The sequence below is a fragment of the Pyxicephalus adspersus genome, chromosome 4 (genome assembly GCF_032062135.1).
Source record: "Pyxicephalus adspersus chromosome 4, UCB_Pads_2.0, whole genome shotgun sequence".
NCBI classification, from domain to species: domain Eukaryota; kingdom Metazoa; phylum Chordata; class Amphibia; order Anura; family Pyxicephalidae; genus Pyxicephalus; species Pyxicephalus adspersus.
The window spans coordinates 71,714,770-71,734,481 of record NC_092861.1 but is presented as its reverse complement, the minus strand read 5'-3'; the positions used below and the strand labels follow the sequence as shown (position 1 = coordinate 71,734,481).

Genomic DNA, 19,712 nt, shown 5'->3' with positions numbered 1-19,712 from the left:
GGGGGGGGCATATGTGTGTGTGCGCAGTTTGGGACAGGTGGGGGGGCATATGTGTGTGCATTTTGGGACAGGTGGGAGGGCGCCATATGTGTGTGCAGTTTGGGACAGGTGGGGGGTCTATATGTGTGCAGTTTGGGACAGGTGGGAAGGGGGGAGCTATACGTGTGCAGGTTGGGACAGGTGGGGGGTGTATGTACGCATGATAGATTAGCACCATTAGGGATGGTGGGCAGGGTTTGGCTGGCAAAGCACCTCCTCATTAGGGTGAGCCTTGTCATTGGTTTGCACTTGGGTTTATAGATCTGCACCTATGGCACTGAGATATGGTTCTAGTGCTGAATAGCAACATAGACTTTACTTACTATTTTGGTTTAACGTGTTTAGGTGCTTGCTTAAGGAGCACTTCCAGGACCAGCTATGTCCCGTCGATTAACCAAAGAAGAGCTGGATGAACAGTTTGAACAGTTTGTGAAAGAGGTAACTATGATTTCTTTTTCTGTGAAAAATGTTTATTACCTTGGTATTGGTCTTGATGCTTACTGTGCAGTATAAAACATCAACATTTATAACCTTTAAGCTGACAGTGCAGGTTGTCAGTGTGAATGGATATGAATCGGTTATCAGTTTATGCTACTGGTGGATATCTGCTACCCTGCTAGTGCACATGCACAATAAGCTTATGCCCATGCAGTACATATCAAACTGTGTGGCCAGAATCCCTATCCAATCTTGTCATCCTGACTACATAAAGGCAAACAATGCGCTGATAGAGAATAATTTTATCAGGTGTGATAAGGGTTTACTTTAACAGGAGTCTGTCATTTCATGTGGGGTAACATATTTTGGGTAGCGTATCAAAAGTCTTAAAACCTATCCAAATTTGGCTAAAAAAAATCTGTAAAAATCTGTATTTTAGTACCAGGTTTGACCCTCTTTTGCATTCAGAACTATTGTGGCATAGATTCAACAAGGTGCTGGAAACATTTCTCAGGGATTTTGGTCCATATCGATGTGATAGCATCACACAGTTGCTCCAGATTTGATGATGTAAATAATATATATGTAAATAATATATATATATATATATATATATATATATATATGTGTGTGTGCGCGTGCGTGCACCCTTATGATTTCATAAATGAGCATATCAGTTCCAGGTTTACCCATGGTAGTCTTCTCCAGTCTTGGAGAGCTTTAACAAATCGGACCAATTGTGTCTTCATAAAAATGATTCTATTCCCTTCCTGTTCTGTCTCCCCCAATCACCTAAAGTCAGTCAAGTGAAGAAAAATCTTTCCAGCAGGGACAAATAAACAATAAAATCCTCACAGAGGTCCTGTATCTCCCACTTCTTGTGTCCCAGTGTGCTAATTCCCTGCTACGATCAAGTGGCTTTAAAAAGGAAGAATATTTACATTGTTCTATATATACTTTGGTGCCCAATGCCTAATAAATGCAAATTTATTATGTATTGAACTTTTCCTTTATCTCTAGTAATGAACTGGAGTGAAAGTTGAAAAACTGATCAAAAATTTGCTACGTTGTAGCCGTGTCAATCATAAGCGTTTTATGTAGGTCTACATGATGGAAGGCTGGCTGCATTATAGTGAGCTCCTGTGTGTGTATGTGTCCAATATATATATGTGCTTATATATGAGGATGTTGGTGAAGTGCTAGGGTGTAATTTTATTGAATTTTCATATTTGTGTGACTGCTGAAATCCCAAATGTACTTTGCTACTGACAAAAACTAGCATACCAGTTCTTTAACTAAACTATGCAATTTACATTTAGTCTCTTTCAGATGATTCCTTTGACAGTAACAAAAAGTCAGTTGTACTTGAAAATCTTGGAAAGCCTATCGTTAAAAGGACCAAAAAGAAAGATACACCTCCATGGTGGGCTGTTGATGATGATTCTGATGATGGAGGTATTGTAACTAGAAATACCCATGAGGACATGTTCAGAAGCTGATCAGGAATCAGAATCTTTGTCTCTTTAATTAATGTTGTTTTAAAATGGAATTAAATCTGCACACAAAGCTAGCTATTCAGCACAGGATGCCGCTATCTTCTTTCTCTTTTTCCTTCTACAGATGATCACGCAAGGGGTGTCTGGTTTCCTTTTGCAACCAAAGCTGACGCTTAACATGTGTAGCTTAGCTTTGACGCCAGAAACCCAGAGAGATCAGGCAGGTAGGACACATTATTGCAGAAGGGACATAGCCTGTCCCTTTCTGCAAAAATGATCTGCCTGGTCATGCAAACCTAAAAGGAGAACTTTAGTTCCACTTCAAATTGATTGTACAATATAAAACTTTTCTAGATTATAAAACTTTTCTTTGTGATTTGGAATTTTGGCAAAGTATGGTCGCTTAACTTTCAAAATTTCCCTAAATATGTCTTTAATTGATGCAATACTGCTGAATGTGCCATTTTAGTAAACCAAACATTGATTCCAAAGTATACCGGGGACCTTGGACGTCATTCCTGTCCACTCCATGATGTACCTGTGTTTTTCATCTACCCCCTCTGTTTTTGTTCGGTTTTGTGTTTTTACTTGTAATTATTTATTTTATTTATTTGTTAATATATGCTAAGTTACTGCTTTTATTGTTCTGAGCTTGTCTGCCCCTGAGGTTTGTATGTACACTCCCCCCCCCCCTTTTTTTTAACTATTCTTATGTTTATGACACTTAGGGCTCTATATAAAAAATAGGGAATCTGACATTCTCTCAAACATTCCCTTGTGTGAATCTTCTAGGTCCGTGTGTTTCAGTGGCAGTTTTTTATTGCCAGATTCTCTGTTTTATAAACAGAGCCCTATGCTGCACTAAATATTTTTGTAATACATGTGAAAAAAATGATCTTGTAGCAGAACCAAAATCTGGCATCAGTAGCAAATTCCCTAATTACAAAGCCAAACTACACTTTAACACTGCTCTTACTGTTTCTAAGACAAATTTCTTCTCCCCGATATCATCCTTACAAGCATCTAACCAATGCTTCTTCCTACTCAATTCCTCCTGAACTATAAACCCCCTTCAGCTACAATTATCTTTTCCACCCAAGAAATAGCCATCTACTTTAAAAATGAAATAAACAAAATAAGTTATGACTTACTATATAAGTTATAAACTCATCCACTTATATTTATTCCATAAATGCACATAAATATTCTGTAAATGCAGTTTTAAATTTAGATGAGATTACCTTTTTTCCCTCTCATCATCTCTCTACCCTTACCTATCCACTTTGCCACTGACTGTTGAACTTTTTGAACTTCTTCCTCTCCATTGGTAATTTCCCATCAGCCTAAAATGCACAGTTGTTCATCTAGTTCTAAAGAAACTCTCCCTACTCTCTCGCTAATATCCAACTTCACTTCTTCCTTATGCCTTTAAACTGCAAGAGTGCTTTAGTCTAGCCAATTTAGTCTAGCCTCTGGCTTGCTCACTCTACTGAAACATCTTACAAAGCTTCTCAAACATTTCCTCAGTCACAAGCCAACATTCCTCTCCTAGATCTTTCCACTGCTTTTAACGAGGTCAGTGTTCTCCTTCTTTTACTCTAGAACCTGAACGCTATTGATTCCTATTTATCTGACCACTCCTTCTAGGTTCCTTTTACTGATAACTCCACCTCTACCACTCTCCTCCCTGGCCCATGGTCAGTTCATAGACCTTAATCACAAAACCATCTAAATCCAGAGCCATCAGCTTGGTGTAAAGTTTATTGCTGCCTTTCTGCCATCTCATCATGAATGGCTGACAGGTTTGATGGATAAATCAAACCTGTCAATGGATAAAACAGAACTCATTATCCCCCCCTCTCCCCACCTTTAAAATCTCCAACTAAAAAACTCCAACTCTCACAACATTTCTGTGTTGTGTCACCTTTGATTCCCTCACTTCCCACATTCAGAACATCCTGTTTCCTGACAATTTCACTTGTGCGAAAATTATTAAATTCCTGTCCCTGTAAGGGCACTAAACTTCTGGTACATGTTTTTGTTATTTCTCACCTAAATTACTGCAACATCTTCTTTGGTAAATCACCAACCAGACTAGAGGCAATCTGTTATTTCCAGGTGGCTGACAAGTGAAAGAAAAGCATTCAAATGCCTTATAATAGATTTTGGGTCAGTTTATTTACATATACATACAACTCATTTAAATATCTAAGCAAGCATTTAGAAAAATAAAACATAAATTAAGGCGTTTGTTGGTTACTTTTTTCACTGCTTCTTATCTAGCAGCTGTGTAAAAATAATTAGCATTTAATTCAGTATTGCTTACCAATAAATTCCTGTAAATTTATCTTTCGGAGATTCACGTACAATATCCTACTTTTGGGCATATAATATTTTCATGCATTAAATGAACTTTAATTTTGCCAACCAATGAATACGGCATATGCACTTTTTACATTTTTACCCTGTCCCAATTTTTTTTTTTTTTTTAAACTTCCATTCCCAATGTATTTATGCGGCACCAGCTTTATGTAACACATAACACAAGCATTTTAGAGATGTCACTACCTGCCTCTCAGTGGATCGCACAATCTAATGTCCTTGCCATAGTTATGTATTCACTTTATTGTATTTTATCATCTCATTAGAAATATTTATAATATTGGAGATACCTATATGATTCTGGTGCCAGATCCACAATTTAATCTATACATATTTATTCACCTTTCAAAATTGGATTTTTCAGGAACCACGTATCACTTAGATCAACTGCTTACATCAAACAATCTTTTTCTAAAAACATAGTATATTTTTCATTAAAAAGTTTAAACATGAGATTTGAGTTTACAGTTTTTACTTTGTACAATTACATTGTATTGTGTTAAAACATTTGTCTCAATATTACTTTCTTGATGTGTTTTGCAAAACACATTGCTTCCTCAGAAGGCATTGGACTTCCACAGAACAAAGTATCTTCACATATCTCACTTATCTGTATCCATCAGGACAATCCATCCATGTGTGCAGACCTCCTAAAAATAGTCCTATCCCACACAAATGCCCTGCAAAACCTGGCTTATACCCAAAAATGATAGATGATGCCTGAAAAATCCAAGGTGAAAGGTGCAATAAATATGTGCAAATCTCATTGGAAATATTGTAATATTTTGAATTTCAAAAAAGATTACCATCAATACATATGTAAAACATATTCACAAAGTTGGCACAAGTAATAACCCCTCTTTAATAGCTAGCTTCTAACTGGTAATAATTGTGAGCTTCTCTAGCATGTCTGTGCAGAATAGCAGAGGATGCAGATGCTAATAAAATACTGAACCATGAGACAGAGATTTAGGTAATAAAATACTAATTTATTGCCATAATATAATATTTCTACTTCGTTATTATACTCTTGCCCTCATTAGGTTTTCTGAATTGGTTTTGTTAAATAAAACTATTAAAAAAAAAAAAATAAAAATTGCTTTTTAGAAGAGTTGTAGGGTTGCATCTGGTTTGCCATGAAATAATCAGTTGACTTTGGGTAAAATCATTTAATTTTCTGTCAATTGAGTGAGGTTACAAAAGGTGAAGATACAGAAAAAAAGAATGTTTAGGCCAGGACAAAAGGCATCCCAATTTTGGCTATACATTCAAACTGTTTTTAGTATCTCATATGCGCTGTAAAACAAAGGTAAGTATGAGTTATATAATATAGCTTTGTGTAATGTAAGGTTGCAGTGGGTAGTATAGGATAGGCCTCATACTATTAAATGGGTCAAGATTTTAAAGTAGAACTGAACCCTCTTTTCAAAAGAATTTCAAACAAATAATGTCACTTCTGCAGTAAAATACCTTACTTACCTGATTGCAATTTTTTAAATATATTCACCTGTCCCCATTTCGCCATGGGCACCACCATCTTATTTATTTTTCCTGGTTTTGATCCTCTGCCACTTTGATTGGCCAGGATGAAGTAACTCCCTCACCGATGCAGAGGAATTTATTCAGTCCCTTAAGTCCTGAAGCTTCTTGACTCCTTTTCTTTGACTTACAGTTTTCAATTACATATATAGTGTAAAATATTTCATTGCACTTTTTTTTTTTATATTTACAACTAATAAATTCCAAAAAAACTTGTATCTATTTTAGACCTTAAATTGGTGATGCCTAATTCTAACCAATCAACCTTTTAAAACCACACAAAATGCCGCATTTTGACTTGGAATTTCTGATTCAGAGTGGATTTCTTGACTGACATGACATATGCCTATTATTTTCCCCTAGCACCCCTGTAATACATCACTGATACCCCTTTAGCCCACCATTCAATGCAATACAATTCAGAATTACCATCATGTAGGCTTTTTCTGTTTGAACTACAATAGAATGAGAAGATGTTGCAGAGGGCATAGCTATTGGCATTGCCACTGGTGATTTGTATACAGTTGTGTGTAGCTTGATTCATAAGTAGCTCTGCCAAATGCTTTTTGTTTTAGTAAAACCGACTGTGATGCTGAAACCTTACTACTTTTGACTGCAGTGTCTGGGATGGAAAATGTGAGATGGAAAGGAGGCTCTTTTTTTTTTTATCTAGTAACTGGATTGAAGACCTATTTCAAGTACCGCACAGACTTTAGATATACTTGTCCGTCACACAGGAGCTGCTGTCAGCCATCACAGACCAGGACATAACCTTTTAAACTGACAAATCCATCCTGGTGTTCACTGTAGCTTGGGTAAAATCAGTGACAGATTATAAAATCTATAGTCGTGGAAATTTAACTTTTGCAACAATTAGCCAAGTTTTAATTAGTGAAGTCCCAGTATTATCACAAAACACTGCATCTCTTTTAAAGTCAGAAAGCCCCTTTCATTTACAAATAAGTAGAGTTTTAGTGTTAACATTCTGTAAGTAATCTTAGGCTGCGTACACACATGCAATAATTGTTGTTGGAAATGAACGATCCATGAAAGATTGTTCGATAATTAACAAAAAAGTGCACACCAACGCCGATGAATGTGAAATCTCGCTGGAAACAAACAACCGTTCCAGCGGATCTGATTGGGCGTCGATCGTTTGTAATCTATTGTGTGTCAGGTCGTTTAGTGATCGTGGATTGTTCTGTGATACACTTTCTCCTGTACATGTCTCTTCCTGCATCGTTCAAACGAACGCTCCTAGTGTGTACATTATTGGATTATATTTGAACGGTTGTATTGTTACAGCATGTACAGAATTGTGCAGAATAAGATCATTCAAAATAATCTAGAATATTTGTTGTGAATAGTTTGTTTTCAAACAATAATTATTGCATGTGTGTATCTAGCCTTACAGTAAGGAGCACACCAGAGTGATCTTGTGAATGTGCTGCTTTTCCTTCATTGTTCAGTTATCAGCAATTCAGAAGCTGTTTTATCTTATTTTATGAGATGGGCAGTTACCATTACTATGATTTCTGGGGGTGAATGTTGTTGGACTCATACAGACAGGACATCTCTATATATGTTTTAGATAGACCTGTTCCAGACGAGGGGAAACCAACTCATGGGCTAATAACATATGTTATTAAACACTTGTGATAACATTACATCAATACTCTTTGCATCTAGGCCTTTCTTTTCCTAATGTGTTTTCTATTGTTTGATTTCTTTCTTTCTTTCTTTCTTCTCTTATTTTAAGAACATCACTCAAGATCCTATTTAAAAAAGAAGAACCTGGATAATGTGTCAGTTGCACTAGATAAACCAGGACCAATTGATAGGAAGAAACTAGTTACAAGCTTCGCTACTGGTACTATCTTTTTTTCATCTGAAAACAACTTGAATGCCAACTGGCATTTCTTCTTTCTTTAGCAATTTAGTAGCCAACTCCACTAGATGGAGGGTAGAGCTAGATGAGAAGATTCTATTAGGTAAGAAATAGCACTGCTATTGTTTTCTTGGGGGCTGTTATCTCTATCCATTGTTCATTACCTGGCTACTCACATACCTGGACTGAACATTTTTATACCAGCTGTGGGTACACCTAGGATGCACTTATGTGTCAGTGACACGGTATGCAATGGTGGATGACACCTTCAGAAAGAAATTGGCAGTGGCACCTCCTATATTTCTGTTCTGATTGAATCCCTTTAAAATCCCCTTAGGGTTAATTTTGCACAAAGCCCCCTGTTAAAGGCTTGAATAGTCAAGTAGTGGGTACTTTAATATACAGCTTTTCTTAAAGAAAGTTCCTTGATGGAGGAATGGTAAATATAAATCAAGGCTTTTTCAGTTCTAACAAGTATAAAGACAATCCAAGCTTCATTTTTACTAATGCTATGTCACAAATTTCTGGATTTCTGGGGTACTATTTAAATTTTACTCCTAAAAATCAAGCATGCCTCATCAGGCAAAAACATTTTATTAAGAGGATTTATGCTTTTACAGAGAAAATCTTTGTCTGACTGCAGTACTGCTTGCATGGAGGCAATGGGATTTCATGAAAAAGCATGTCGTAAGATACAGTAAATGGAGGCAATCCTAGGTTGCAGAACTTTTACACGTTGTTTGATTTTATCTGCATGTGTTTAAATACATGCAAAGTCCAAAGTTTCACATCATAGTCCGTGATCATAAAGAATTTGAATTGGCAGACTGGCTTTTTCCTCCCATGATGGACATTTTTTAAGCTGTTGCTAGGATAGAATATCTTAGTTTAGAATTATGTCTAGAATCTTTTAAGTAAGTACTAGCTTTTATTGTTTTCCTATACTTTTTTTTCTAACATTTTGAAATACTTATACCTAATTTAAAATTTACTTTTTTTTTCTTTCCCATTTAACCTTGCATTTACCACTTTCCATCCTTTTATGTTACCTTGGAAATTCCTTTATAATGTAGTAGAGCAAAAACCCTGTAGTACATCTCTTAACAGGACTCTGGATAAATGCTTGAAACTGGAACAGTATGACAAATCAAAGATACAGTCTTGCATAGAAACACAGGATGATTCATCTTCATCTGACAGCCTAGAAAACTCTGATGGTAATAGATTTCTGCAATAGGAAATCTGATATGTAAAATAGAATGGGCTTTAATATAATCTGTGTTACCTTGCAGCCAACCTATTCTTAGCACCTACATTTAACTTCACACACTGATTTCCATGTGTACAAGTATTTGCCTTTCTGGGTGTCAACATCCAACAACTAGTTTGATTATCTAAATGAAGAAGCAGGACAACCTGGATCTAAGGCCTGTAAAAGTCTTAGACAGTCCATTATTTTATTATTTAATTGTCTGAAGCTGGTATTGAGCTAGTAGTCTGCACTAAGATAAAATACTCGGAGACTGTAATCGTTTGCGCTAAGTTTTTCTTTTCTGATGCTTACCATACATAGAAATATAGATTTTAAACAAAAAAAAAATTTTTCTAATATAGTTAGCAAGTAACCATGAAAATTAGATTTATTAGCATATAAGGTTTAGAAGGCTGTGCTCTTGCAAATAATGTGCTTTAGCCTAAAAGCTCTTTATCCCATCCAAATACAACACAGGTTTTTATACTGAGCACTGTATTAAAGAGTAAGTGTACTTTCCACACTATAGATACTTATCCATTGCTCTGCATAAACTTAAATAAACAGTACGTGAATAAAAAAAGTCAATGGCACTCCATGTTTTTCATTTGTCAGATACGCTTACTGCAGCTAGTGGTTTCCCCCACACGTCCTGTGTTCCAAAGACACTATCACTTGCTATTAAGCTACCTACCAGGTCAAGTTATAATTTGAAACTTTAGAGTTCCCAAGCCCTTTTTTTTACTTCCCCCTTTTAAAGCCCCTGTTCTTTGCCTATATAATCAACACAACATGCAACACAAGTAATAGGATAGACGATCCATACAGAATTCATAAATTATACTGGTGATTGTCACCCCCCATTTCCCTCAAAATAGTAAACTTAAAGTCCAAACTTACTGTTTAACACCAGAATATCCACATCAGTTTAGGTTACTTTCACAGGTCTGTCTGTCTGCCCCACACCTGGCCTTAGGCTCCAACTCAATCCACCAGTATGAACTAGCAATTTACTTTTCATATGAACTTGTTTTTTGAATCCTGGCCTTGGGAAATAAAAATGGTGTGTTTGGCCCACCGATTCCATCTAATACACTCCGGACCTGGATTCCAAGGCTGCAGTTTTACTATTACCCCACAGTCATATTTTGGCTTCAGGTGACCTCTCACAATTATTTACCCCCAACAAAATATAACTTAACAAACACAATGCTTCAAAAGTCACAAAAGAATTTACCTTAACAGAAAATAACCTCAACAAGAAATAAAAAAAATAGACCAAGAAGTACCAGCAACTTGGTGGATAGAGGACAAAGAAGTGTGTGTGTGTGTGTGTGTGTGTGTGATGAGTTCCATTCATTTTACACTATATTATACATTTTATGTTTGTACGGCTTTTCAAGTATATTTGTATATAGTTTCAAGTATATAGTTTGTATGCATTTCAAGTATATTTTATTGCTGTAAACTGCAGGGTATAGTTGTGAAAAGGCCACATAGCAGTGACTTAAAACAGGAGGCATTTTTAGATTGTAGTTATCTGTATACTACTTGTAGCTAACTTTGTTGATAATGATATATGTGAGTCAAATTCTTGTTGTGTTCTTCTTTAACCATTAAAAGGCACTTTTCTGTTTTATTGTGTCTATTACTTTTTTTTTTTTTTTTATAAAATTATGTCAATGCTTACCCTAAATAATATCCCATAAATGTACATTTGAATGCCTGCCCATGACCCTTTTCTATGAATGTAAATATTGTCCATGTTTTTGATAGCACGTGACATCAAATTGTTTAAATTATATCAATGCAATGAGTAAACTTTGGTTCTTAATGCAAACAATTGTGCTAAGAACAGAAAAGATAATAACACAACAAATAACTCTCTCATTAGACCGAGTTATGTCAAGCCGCAGCTTTCTAAAATCCCAAAGCACTTCCCAGCCGATAGAAGAAGTGGAGGAAGAAAATCATATTGAAGAAATGCAGCAATCTACACAAGATCATTTGATTACATCCATAGAGAAAGACAGCTTGGAAATTGATGGTAAGTGCTTTATAATATAAAATTCTTCAGATATATATACTATATAATTTAAATGCAATGACAATCAAGTCTGAGGGCAGGAAATACCAGCAGACCAAACTTTCTGCAATTCACATTTTATTGCACACTTCCTTTACCACCTTGGAACTTTTGCATTTACTAATCTATCTGTTGCAATATGGGTCATGTGCATGTTTTGTTTACTTTTGCACATATGAAAACTTTTTATCCCCAGGTTAGATTATGGTTTTTCTTAGCATATCTCCTGGAATTGGAATGAAGAGAGCAGGGGAAAGACATTACCCCAAACAGTCCATTTTCCATCTCCTGTAGAGCTAAAAAAGTACCAATGCTATAAAACACCTGAGTGCAGGTATTGCTTATGGGCATTTTCCCATTAATATAAACTTCAGTGATATAGCGGCTGGATGGAAGAATTTTAGTACCCAGCAAACACACCCGTGAGTTTCTGTTAGCAGCTGTGCTCACAGGTCTGCAAAAGAATTGAGATTTCACTTATTGTCTACTGGACTTTTAACTAATCACGTTTTTATTTTACACGCTAGCACTGGTTAATTTAACAAAGAAAAGAGCACTAATGCACTCTCAAGATATTGTTACAAAAACTTCTTATGGAAATGTTCTATTTCTTAGGTGTTTTGTTTTTGTATGTTTTCCTAAACTACTTATAAAAGTACAGTAGTGTTCTGGTTCTTTTGTTTACAGAAATAGGGAGATTTATGTAGCATGATTCTCGTAAATGGGCAAATTGGAATTAGAATGAGTATTGTGGATAGAGGAAGCAGAGATTGTAATATGTTTCTGTTAAATGTTGAGTTTGGACAAGTGGAGGTGTGTATGCTTTGTATGTTAGTTAACGGTTTTAATATTGTTAAGGTAACCTTGTTGTTAAGTAATAATGTTCCAATCTCTGGTGCCTTCAAAGAACAACCAAGGTATATATGTGTTTGCAAAGCAAGCATTGATTGGGAACATTATAATTCTTCACAAAAGATTGCTTTAACAGTTTTAAAACCAGCTTCAGAAACAGGTTATACAACTTTTTGTCACAAATTATGAACAGCATTGGCATAAAAAATCCTGAAAATGTGTCGTCATAAACAACCATGAAAATAAAGTAAAGCGTTATTGTAATATAACATCTATTAAAATACATTTAGAATAAAAACTATTTTCTTGTACAATCTATCAGCTTTGCTAAAGCCCTGGTGTATAGTTCAGTAGTATATTAGAGTCCCCAGTGGTATCCCTTGTTATATGTACCAGACGCTCTGCCTCTTACACAACTTTCTTCTCTCCAATTAAATTCCTGAAATTTCAAGAAAAACAAAAGATTGAGGGCAGGGTTTTGTGCTTAAATGTAGTAAGTCATATTAAAGGGTCTCTCATGATGGTAGAGATTAAGGATGACTGGGAACCCATGATGAAAGATTTAAATACAAAGAAATTGATGGGATGATACCCCTGACAGTTGCCACAGGTGGTAAAACAGGGAATCAATCTTTAAAGTGAACCTGTTCCCTGACTATGTACTTTAAAGTATTTCTATTTTTGAACTGTCCTTTTAAAACAAACTACAATTCATTTTATCACGTATATGCATTGTGGAGAAAATCATCTTCAAAATGCACAGCAAATGTCCTGAAATCATAAGCGCCTCCGATCACCTGCCCCAGGAGTGTTTGTATGCATTTATATGCATTTGCAGTTGTTTTAGTGTCTTTCAAAGTTTGTTTGTTTTTTTTTTCTTTTTTTAAACATTACCAGAGCTCATTTGTTCATCTGTTACTAATCATTTCCATCGACAGTATGAAATGGATTTATGATAGATCCTTTACATTGACTGTAAACAGGATAAAGACAGAGTAGGGGAACAGAGCTTCCTGGGATACCCACGTCACACATTTTGACGTTTTGATTTTGATTTTACCTGTGGCTGGAATTCATATTTGACAAGGCCAATTATATCTGATATTATGTAGCACAAATTTAAAACTGAGAGTCTGATTTCATCGTCTGTTGGTCTTCTTTAAAATTTTTAATCAAGTCTCAATTAGGCTGATCCATAAAAACTTAGCAGGGCTTATTTTTGAGCGAAGACTATAATTTCGGCAGATGTGTCTGTTTAGCTTGGACAAAAAGATTTAAAACAAATGAGTAGCGCTCATTTTGAGGATAATTGTCCTGTGCACCTTATGCTTTATTGATTCAGTTTCAATAAATAATTTTTTTACCTCTTTCACGTCTATACTGCACTTAAAAACAGTGCAGGTATGTTTTTCTATCACTCTGCATTTGCAGCACATTCAAAATAAATGACCTGCTTTAATCACCATCTTAACACTCTCATCTTAAGAGAAGATGTTTGCATCAATGCAATTCCCGTAACCACATAAAAAGAATCAAGTCTTGAGACCCTCATTTGCCTAATTTGACTAAAATTTTTTGGCTATTATCCTGTGAGTAGACATGGCAAGCAAAACCTGTATACTGTAAATAAAAATGCTATGTAGGCCTAAATTTTGTATTTTTTCCATAGAATCTGTTATGGCCTTTGGACCTAATCAAAACACTCATGGAGTTGGCCTGGACACTTTGGTAGAACAAGAAGAAAAGGAAAGATTTTTTGCAAAGCTTGAGAACGGGGCCTCGTCTACTATTGATTACTCCAGGTTAAATAAGGAGCTGAACTCTACAGATTTAACACCACTTACAGGCTTAAAATGGTAACGTATTTTGCTCAACAAAGTTGAAAGTTTAAGATTTTAGAAGATGATAAAACATATTTTTAGGTAACTTCTTATGGCAAATATTGTTGTTAAAATCATACCAGTTTTTGATTTTGACCTAAAGAGATTCAGATTGTATGTCCCTCGTATAGATGGTAGTATAGAATTGAACAGACGGGGGACTGTTTCTGGGCACCACATCCTCTGTTTAATATTTGCTGTCGCTCAAATGATGCTCTGTTGTATTTTCTTGATAACATTTTATTATGTTTGAGGCTCACTGAACAGCCTCTCATTTTTTTGATTTTACAAAATAGAGCAATGTATCTCAAAGAATTTCAGTTTTCAGAGTCTACTTGTCTCTCCTTACACCACTGTTAAAATGACAACATTGTCTACAAATTAAAGTGACTAAAAAAACTGCAGTACTTTTCCTAAGTAGGCAATTACATTATGCACAGCATATATATATTTTGGATACTTGAGACCAGCTAAGCATAGGCTTGTTACAACAGTCGTGTGTCCAGAGACTCCAGGGAAAATACTTCGCATTCTGACACTCCAATTGTTCTCTATTGAATTGAGATCTGATGACTTTGGAGCCCAACTAGCTCCAACTAGTCACTGAGTACAGTGAACTCAACTGAATGTCCAAAAAACAGATTTAGATGATTTGAGCTGTGTGACAGTACATTAGGTTGGATATACTGCTGTCATGGTCACTAAAATTAATAAAACTTCTGCATTCAATAAATAATTATACCTGTCACCATATAAAAAGTGTATCCAATCATAATTTCTAATTTAACAACATTGACAAAATTAGTTTTTATTTACAAACATTAAAAACATGACATAAAGATGTCATAAACATACGTAGTGCAAATTTGAACACGTGTGTAGCATATCAAACGCTTCCACAGGCTGTGAGTAAACAATTAGTATTAACTCCTAGTAACACAAATTGTATTCACTTTATTTATTGTCCCAAATCCTTAAAAGATATTTATTCAACGTGTTTCATTGTATCAAAAGACTGCTTTTTCAAGAAGGAAGTATAGGTGCAACCACCATTTCTTTATCAAAAAAAGATACATCAAATGAGACATGGATTCATCAAAGTTTGGAACTATTTTGGAATAACCGCTGTGTTTGTGAAAGTATCTCTTAGATTAGTGTTGCAGTCATGTTTATTATGCATTCTATGATCATCAGTTTAAATTAAGACACTGTTTGAAATTGTCACCTTTGATTGATCTATTTTCTGATTTGATATATAGGTCATAGTTTGACATACCACTGCTCTACAAAAAGGCCCATAGGAAGAACCCCACCTGCATGCAACAGTGTTTCCCTAACAAACCAGGTATAGGGAGGCATCAGTTTAATTACAACTTTATTATGGCTGTACATGTTCAAATTGGACTATGTATGTTTATGACATTGTTAAATGTTTTGTAAATAAAAACATTTGGCATTTATATGATGTTTTACTAGTAACAAGGGGCCCACAATTGTACCAAAAAATATCCCCACACCATTACACCACCACCACCAGTCTGAACTGTTGCTACAAAGCAGGATGAACCCATTCTTGCATGTTGTTAACACCAAGTTCTGACCCTACCATCCCAATGGTTTTTTTACAACATTTCACTAATTTTCTCTTGTCCCATTTTGGTGAGCCCATATGAATCATAGCCTTTGATGTCTGATCTGCTGCTGTAGCCCAAATGCTGCAAATTTCACTATGTCATATAGTTGGAGATGCACTTCTGCATACATTGGTTGTAATCAGTAGACATTTGAGTTACTGTTGCCTTTTTTTAAGCATGAACCTGGACATTTTCTCAGACTGCTGGCATCAACAAGGTATTTTCTCCCAGAGAGTTGCTTCTTTCTAAATTTTTTTTTTTTTCCGACCCTCAAGATAATTGTACATAAAAATTCCAGCAGATGAACAGTTTCTAAAGTACTCATACCAGCCCATCTAATAAAGTGTCCAGTACATTTATAAACTATTACATGACCAATATACCACATTTGGTGAACTGCCATATTTTGGGTAGGAATCCGATATTCAAAACCAATAGTGCTTGTATATCTAATTTTCTGATGTCTTTGCAGTATAACATTTGGAGCCATTATCAAGGGCAAGTAGTATTAGTAGTTACAGGTAGACATTGGTTTAATATACTATATGTTGGGCTTGTATGAATGTGTTGTCTGCCTAATATTTGGTTGTAATCTGTAAAGTATACTGAGGTAAATGTCATGGCTGAGTTATATTTTTAATTGTAATATAATTATGTGCACAGAGATAAGTAGGCTCTGTACATTGTAGAACTCCCTTCCCAATTTCAATGTGTGTATGTAGTTTGGGTAATTGATCCATAGGTTATTACTGAAAGTAATAGTCTTTTCTATTCTTTAACTATATTTTCTCACATCATGTAGTGTATTTATAAAATTGTACTGAAGTATAAATATACTGTACCGGATTATGAACAACAAATATCTTTTTTTGAACTATGCTCTAGTAAAGTCACAAAACCCCAATAGAGTCCCGTTCCTAGGCTATCCGAATCTATTAAAATGTTTGGATATTGCAGGGCTAAGGGTTACTCTCCACAAGAAACATCTGATACCCCTTTTTGGAATATATAGTTCTTAATTGAGACATACACTGAATAAATATGTACATTTCTTTTTCAGTAACAATGAAACTCCCAAATCAGAGGAAGAAGGTGTTAAAGAACTGTCAGGTAAAAGACCATGAATTGAATATATTTATGTGTATGTATACATACATACATTAAAAACTGTTTGTGAGGGATCACTAGCAGGAGGACGGAAGGCCTAGTTTCTCTTTAGATAGACCTCATTTAGAAAACTGTGTCCATTACTGGAGATCCTGCTTACAAACAAAGCTTTAGTGAATCAAAAGAACAAGAATGCTAGAATAGGGTTGAATAATATATCATGTCTTGAGGAAAGAAAAGAAAGTGGGTGTGACTGAAATCTTTGCAATACATTTAGTTTGAATAGGAGTCACATCTCTAGGATTGTTTGTTTTTCAAGAAGTTTCCGAAGTACATATTTGAGCATAAAGAAATACATACTTATTCATTCTAATAGATCATATAAAAGCACCTATGATCTCTTACTATTATGTAAGAAACAAAAGTTGTTTACCTTTAAAAGATATTTTTTCTATTGCGCAAGAGAAATAGAATAGTAATAGAATGTACCTGTTAGTGAAAAAACACTTAAACCTTTGTAAGCCATAACGTAGGTTCAGGTACCACCGATCTATGCATTCACAAACTTCTTAACAAACATTTTTCAAACATTTTCTTCTGGGTTTAGAGCTATCAAAATCCTGACTAAAAACCTGGATAAACAGCCTATCTAGTGCTCCTTACATTCTGCTATTAGTGTACAGTAGAAAGGTAGCTACAGTAGATCCTCGGTAAACTTGCCCTACTAGGGTTCTGGTGCATATTGAAAGTAATATTGTTTTTGCCTTTTAAATGCCAATTAAAAAAAGCAAATAAAAATCTAGTATGGTGTTTTTCAATTGATCTGCTTTAGCAAAATGCAGGGGAGACATTGTGGTCTAGACAATGAGGACCCCAGTCATCTCCAAAAAAGTTCTTTTGGCTTTGCCTTTTCTCTTGTGATAGCAGTATAGGTAAGTGGGGGGGAAGTATTTCAAATATTAATGGCAGAAACCCATGGGGAACCTTGGCAGAACCCATGGCAGAACCCAGGGGCCCATCGCACATATTTGGATTTATCAAGACTTATTTGGTACCCCAGGGAATTTTTGAGTGAAAAATATAATTACAGCCCAACACTTTACAGTTAACTGTAGATGAGGGACCCATAAAGCCAGGCATCTTTTTTCCAAAACTGTATAACATATTGGGCCTGATTTAATAAAGCTCTCCAAAACTGGATTAGATACACTATCATCAGTGAATCTGGGTGATCCAACAATCCTAGAATGGATCTGGTCCAGGATTGAAAACATTTGCTAACACATACCATATTTCCTCAAACATTCCCCCTTGGGAGTCAGTTACTGCCATATTTAAATTATATGGACCAAGAAGATTCCCTCAAGAAAATGTTTTGTTGAGATTAAGTTTGGTGCACTGCCTCATTCCAATCCTCACAAAATTAGAACTTTTCCCACTTCCCACTGCCATGTAAGCATGCATGTTGATCATTGAGGTTGCCCTTCACATTACCAGGCCTATATAGAGGTTTGATAATTTACACCCAAAAAGACTAGTACCCTTCTACAGATTAATTTTTGACAGTCTGTACTTTCATAACTTTCTTCAGTAGACATCTGTCTGTTGCTTTTTTGAATTGTACTACAACTGTTGCAAAAAAAAATATAGAAACATTCTTTTCTCACAGGTAATTACAGTGAGGACTTTGAAGATGACCCTGAAGTTCTTAGCCCCATTGTCAGAGATGCAGAGGAAGAACGTGACTCTCTAGAAAACAACAAAAAGGTTTATAAACTAGTCGGTTTTCATCTCTCTCTACAAATAAGATGGGTTTTGCCAGTGTTTTCCCTGATGTTCTGTTATGTGTAAATGTTGCCCACATTCTTTGTCATATTTCCAGATACATAATGTGCAATTTGAGCCATTGCTTTCCAATCCCGTATTTGCCAGACATTTTAGAGTACAATATAGTTGTGTATATTTTCTAAGAGCAGGATAGTCTGACACACACACACACACACACACACACACTATACACATTAGTATCTAAAAAGTGTCCTGAAGAGATCACCAGCAGGAGGAAGGAAGTCCTATTTCCACTTTATATACTTTCATATAGAATACTGGGCCTGATTTATTAAAGCTCTCCAGGGCTGGAGGGAATACACTTTCATCAGTGAAGCTGGGTGATCCAGCAAACCTGGAATGGAACTGATCCAGGATTGAAAATGTTTAACAACCAGCAAATTACTATTAGAAAATCCATTCCAGGTTTGCTGGATCACCCAGCTTCACTGATGGAAGTGTATCTTGTCCAGCCTTGGAGAGCTTTAATAAATCAAACCCACTGTGTCCATTTCTGGAGAACATGCTTACAAACAAATATATAGTGAATCAAAGGAACAAGAATGGTAAAATATGGTTAAATTGTATATCATGATAGTCTTAAGAAAAGAAAGGGGTATGACTGAAATATTTGAAATACATTTAGTTTGAATAAGGGTCACATCTCTAGGTTTGTTTGTTTGGCAAGAAATTTTCAAAGTACATATAAGAGCATAATGACTTAAATACCTAATAATTGCAATACATCATCTAAAAACACTTATGATCCCTTACTGTTATGTAAGAAACAAAAATGGTCTTTTTTCCCATTATGCAAGAGAAATAGATAGAAGTAATAGAATGTAGATGTTAAAGAAAAACACCTAAACCTTTGAAAGTCTGCGTACACACATGCAATATTGGTCTATCACGATCCTTGCCAACGTCAAAAGACTGCTCGATGCATGAACAAATGCTGTACATACAGCACCATTCTGTACTATGGAGAAGGGAGAGGGGGAATGATGGAGCGCACACCGTTGCTCTCTTTCCTCTTCGCTTCCATTATGATCGTTTGTCGTTCGCGGATCTGCAAGGACACCCCAGATTCTCGTCCGATATCGGCCCTGAGGCAATTATCTGACAAGAATCATCTAGCTTTTTGTATGTAGCCTAAGCCATAACATAAGTTCACGTACCACAGACTTATATAGACAGACCAAATATCCTAAATAACACTTTTCACACACATAGGTTTGTGTAGAGCAAAGCTCATGGTCCCTACAGTAAAATATTGAGGTGGATCTATTTTG

At 35.6% G+C, this 19,712-nt stretch overlaps 1 protein-coding gene across 2 annotated transcripts in view; it reads left to right on the top strand.

Annotated features, from left to right (window-relative positions):
• CEP162 (centrosomal protein 162) overlaps positions 1–19,712 on the top strand; it is a 45,642-nt gene that overhangs the window by 756 nt on the left and 25,174 nt on the right. Inside the window, exons 2-9 of one of the 2 annotated variants that reach the window (XM_072408592.1) lie at positions 385–477; positions 1,797–1,932; positions 7,654–7,764; positions 8,856–8,999; positions 10,929–11,081; positions 13,642–13,828; positions 16,547–16,596; positions 18,263–18,360. In XM_072408592.1, the coding sequence (XP_072264693.1) occupies positions 418–477; positions 1,797–1,932; positions 7,654–7,764; positions 8,856–8,999; positions 10,929–11,081; positions 13,642–13,828; positions 16,547–16,596; positions 18,263–18,360 (939 nt within the window). In that variant the 5' untranslated portion in view covers positions 385–417. The remainder of the gene's footprint in view (positions 1–384; positions 478–1,796; positions 1,933–7,653; positions 7,765–8,855; positions 9,000–10,928; positions 11,082–13,641; positions 13,829–16,546; positions 16,597–18,262; positions 18,361–19,712) is intronic. The other variant, XM_072408593.1, reaches the window with a different exon arrangement.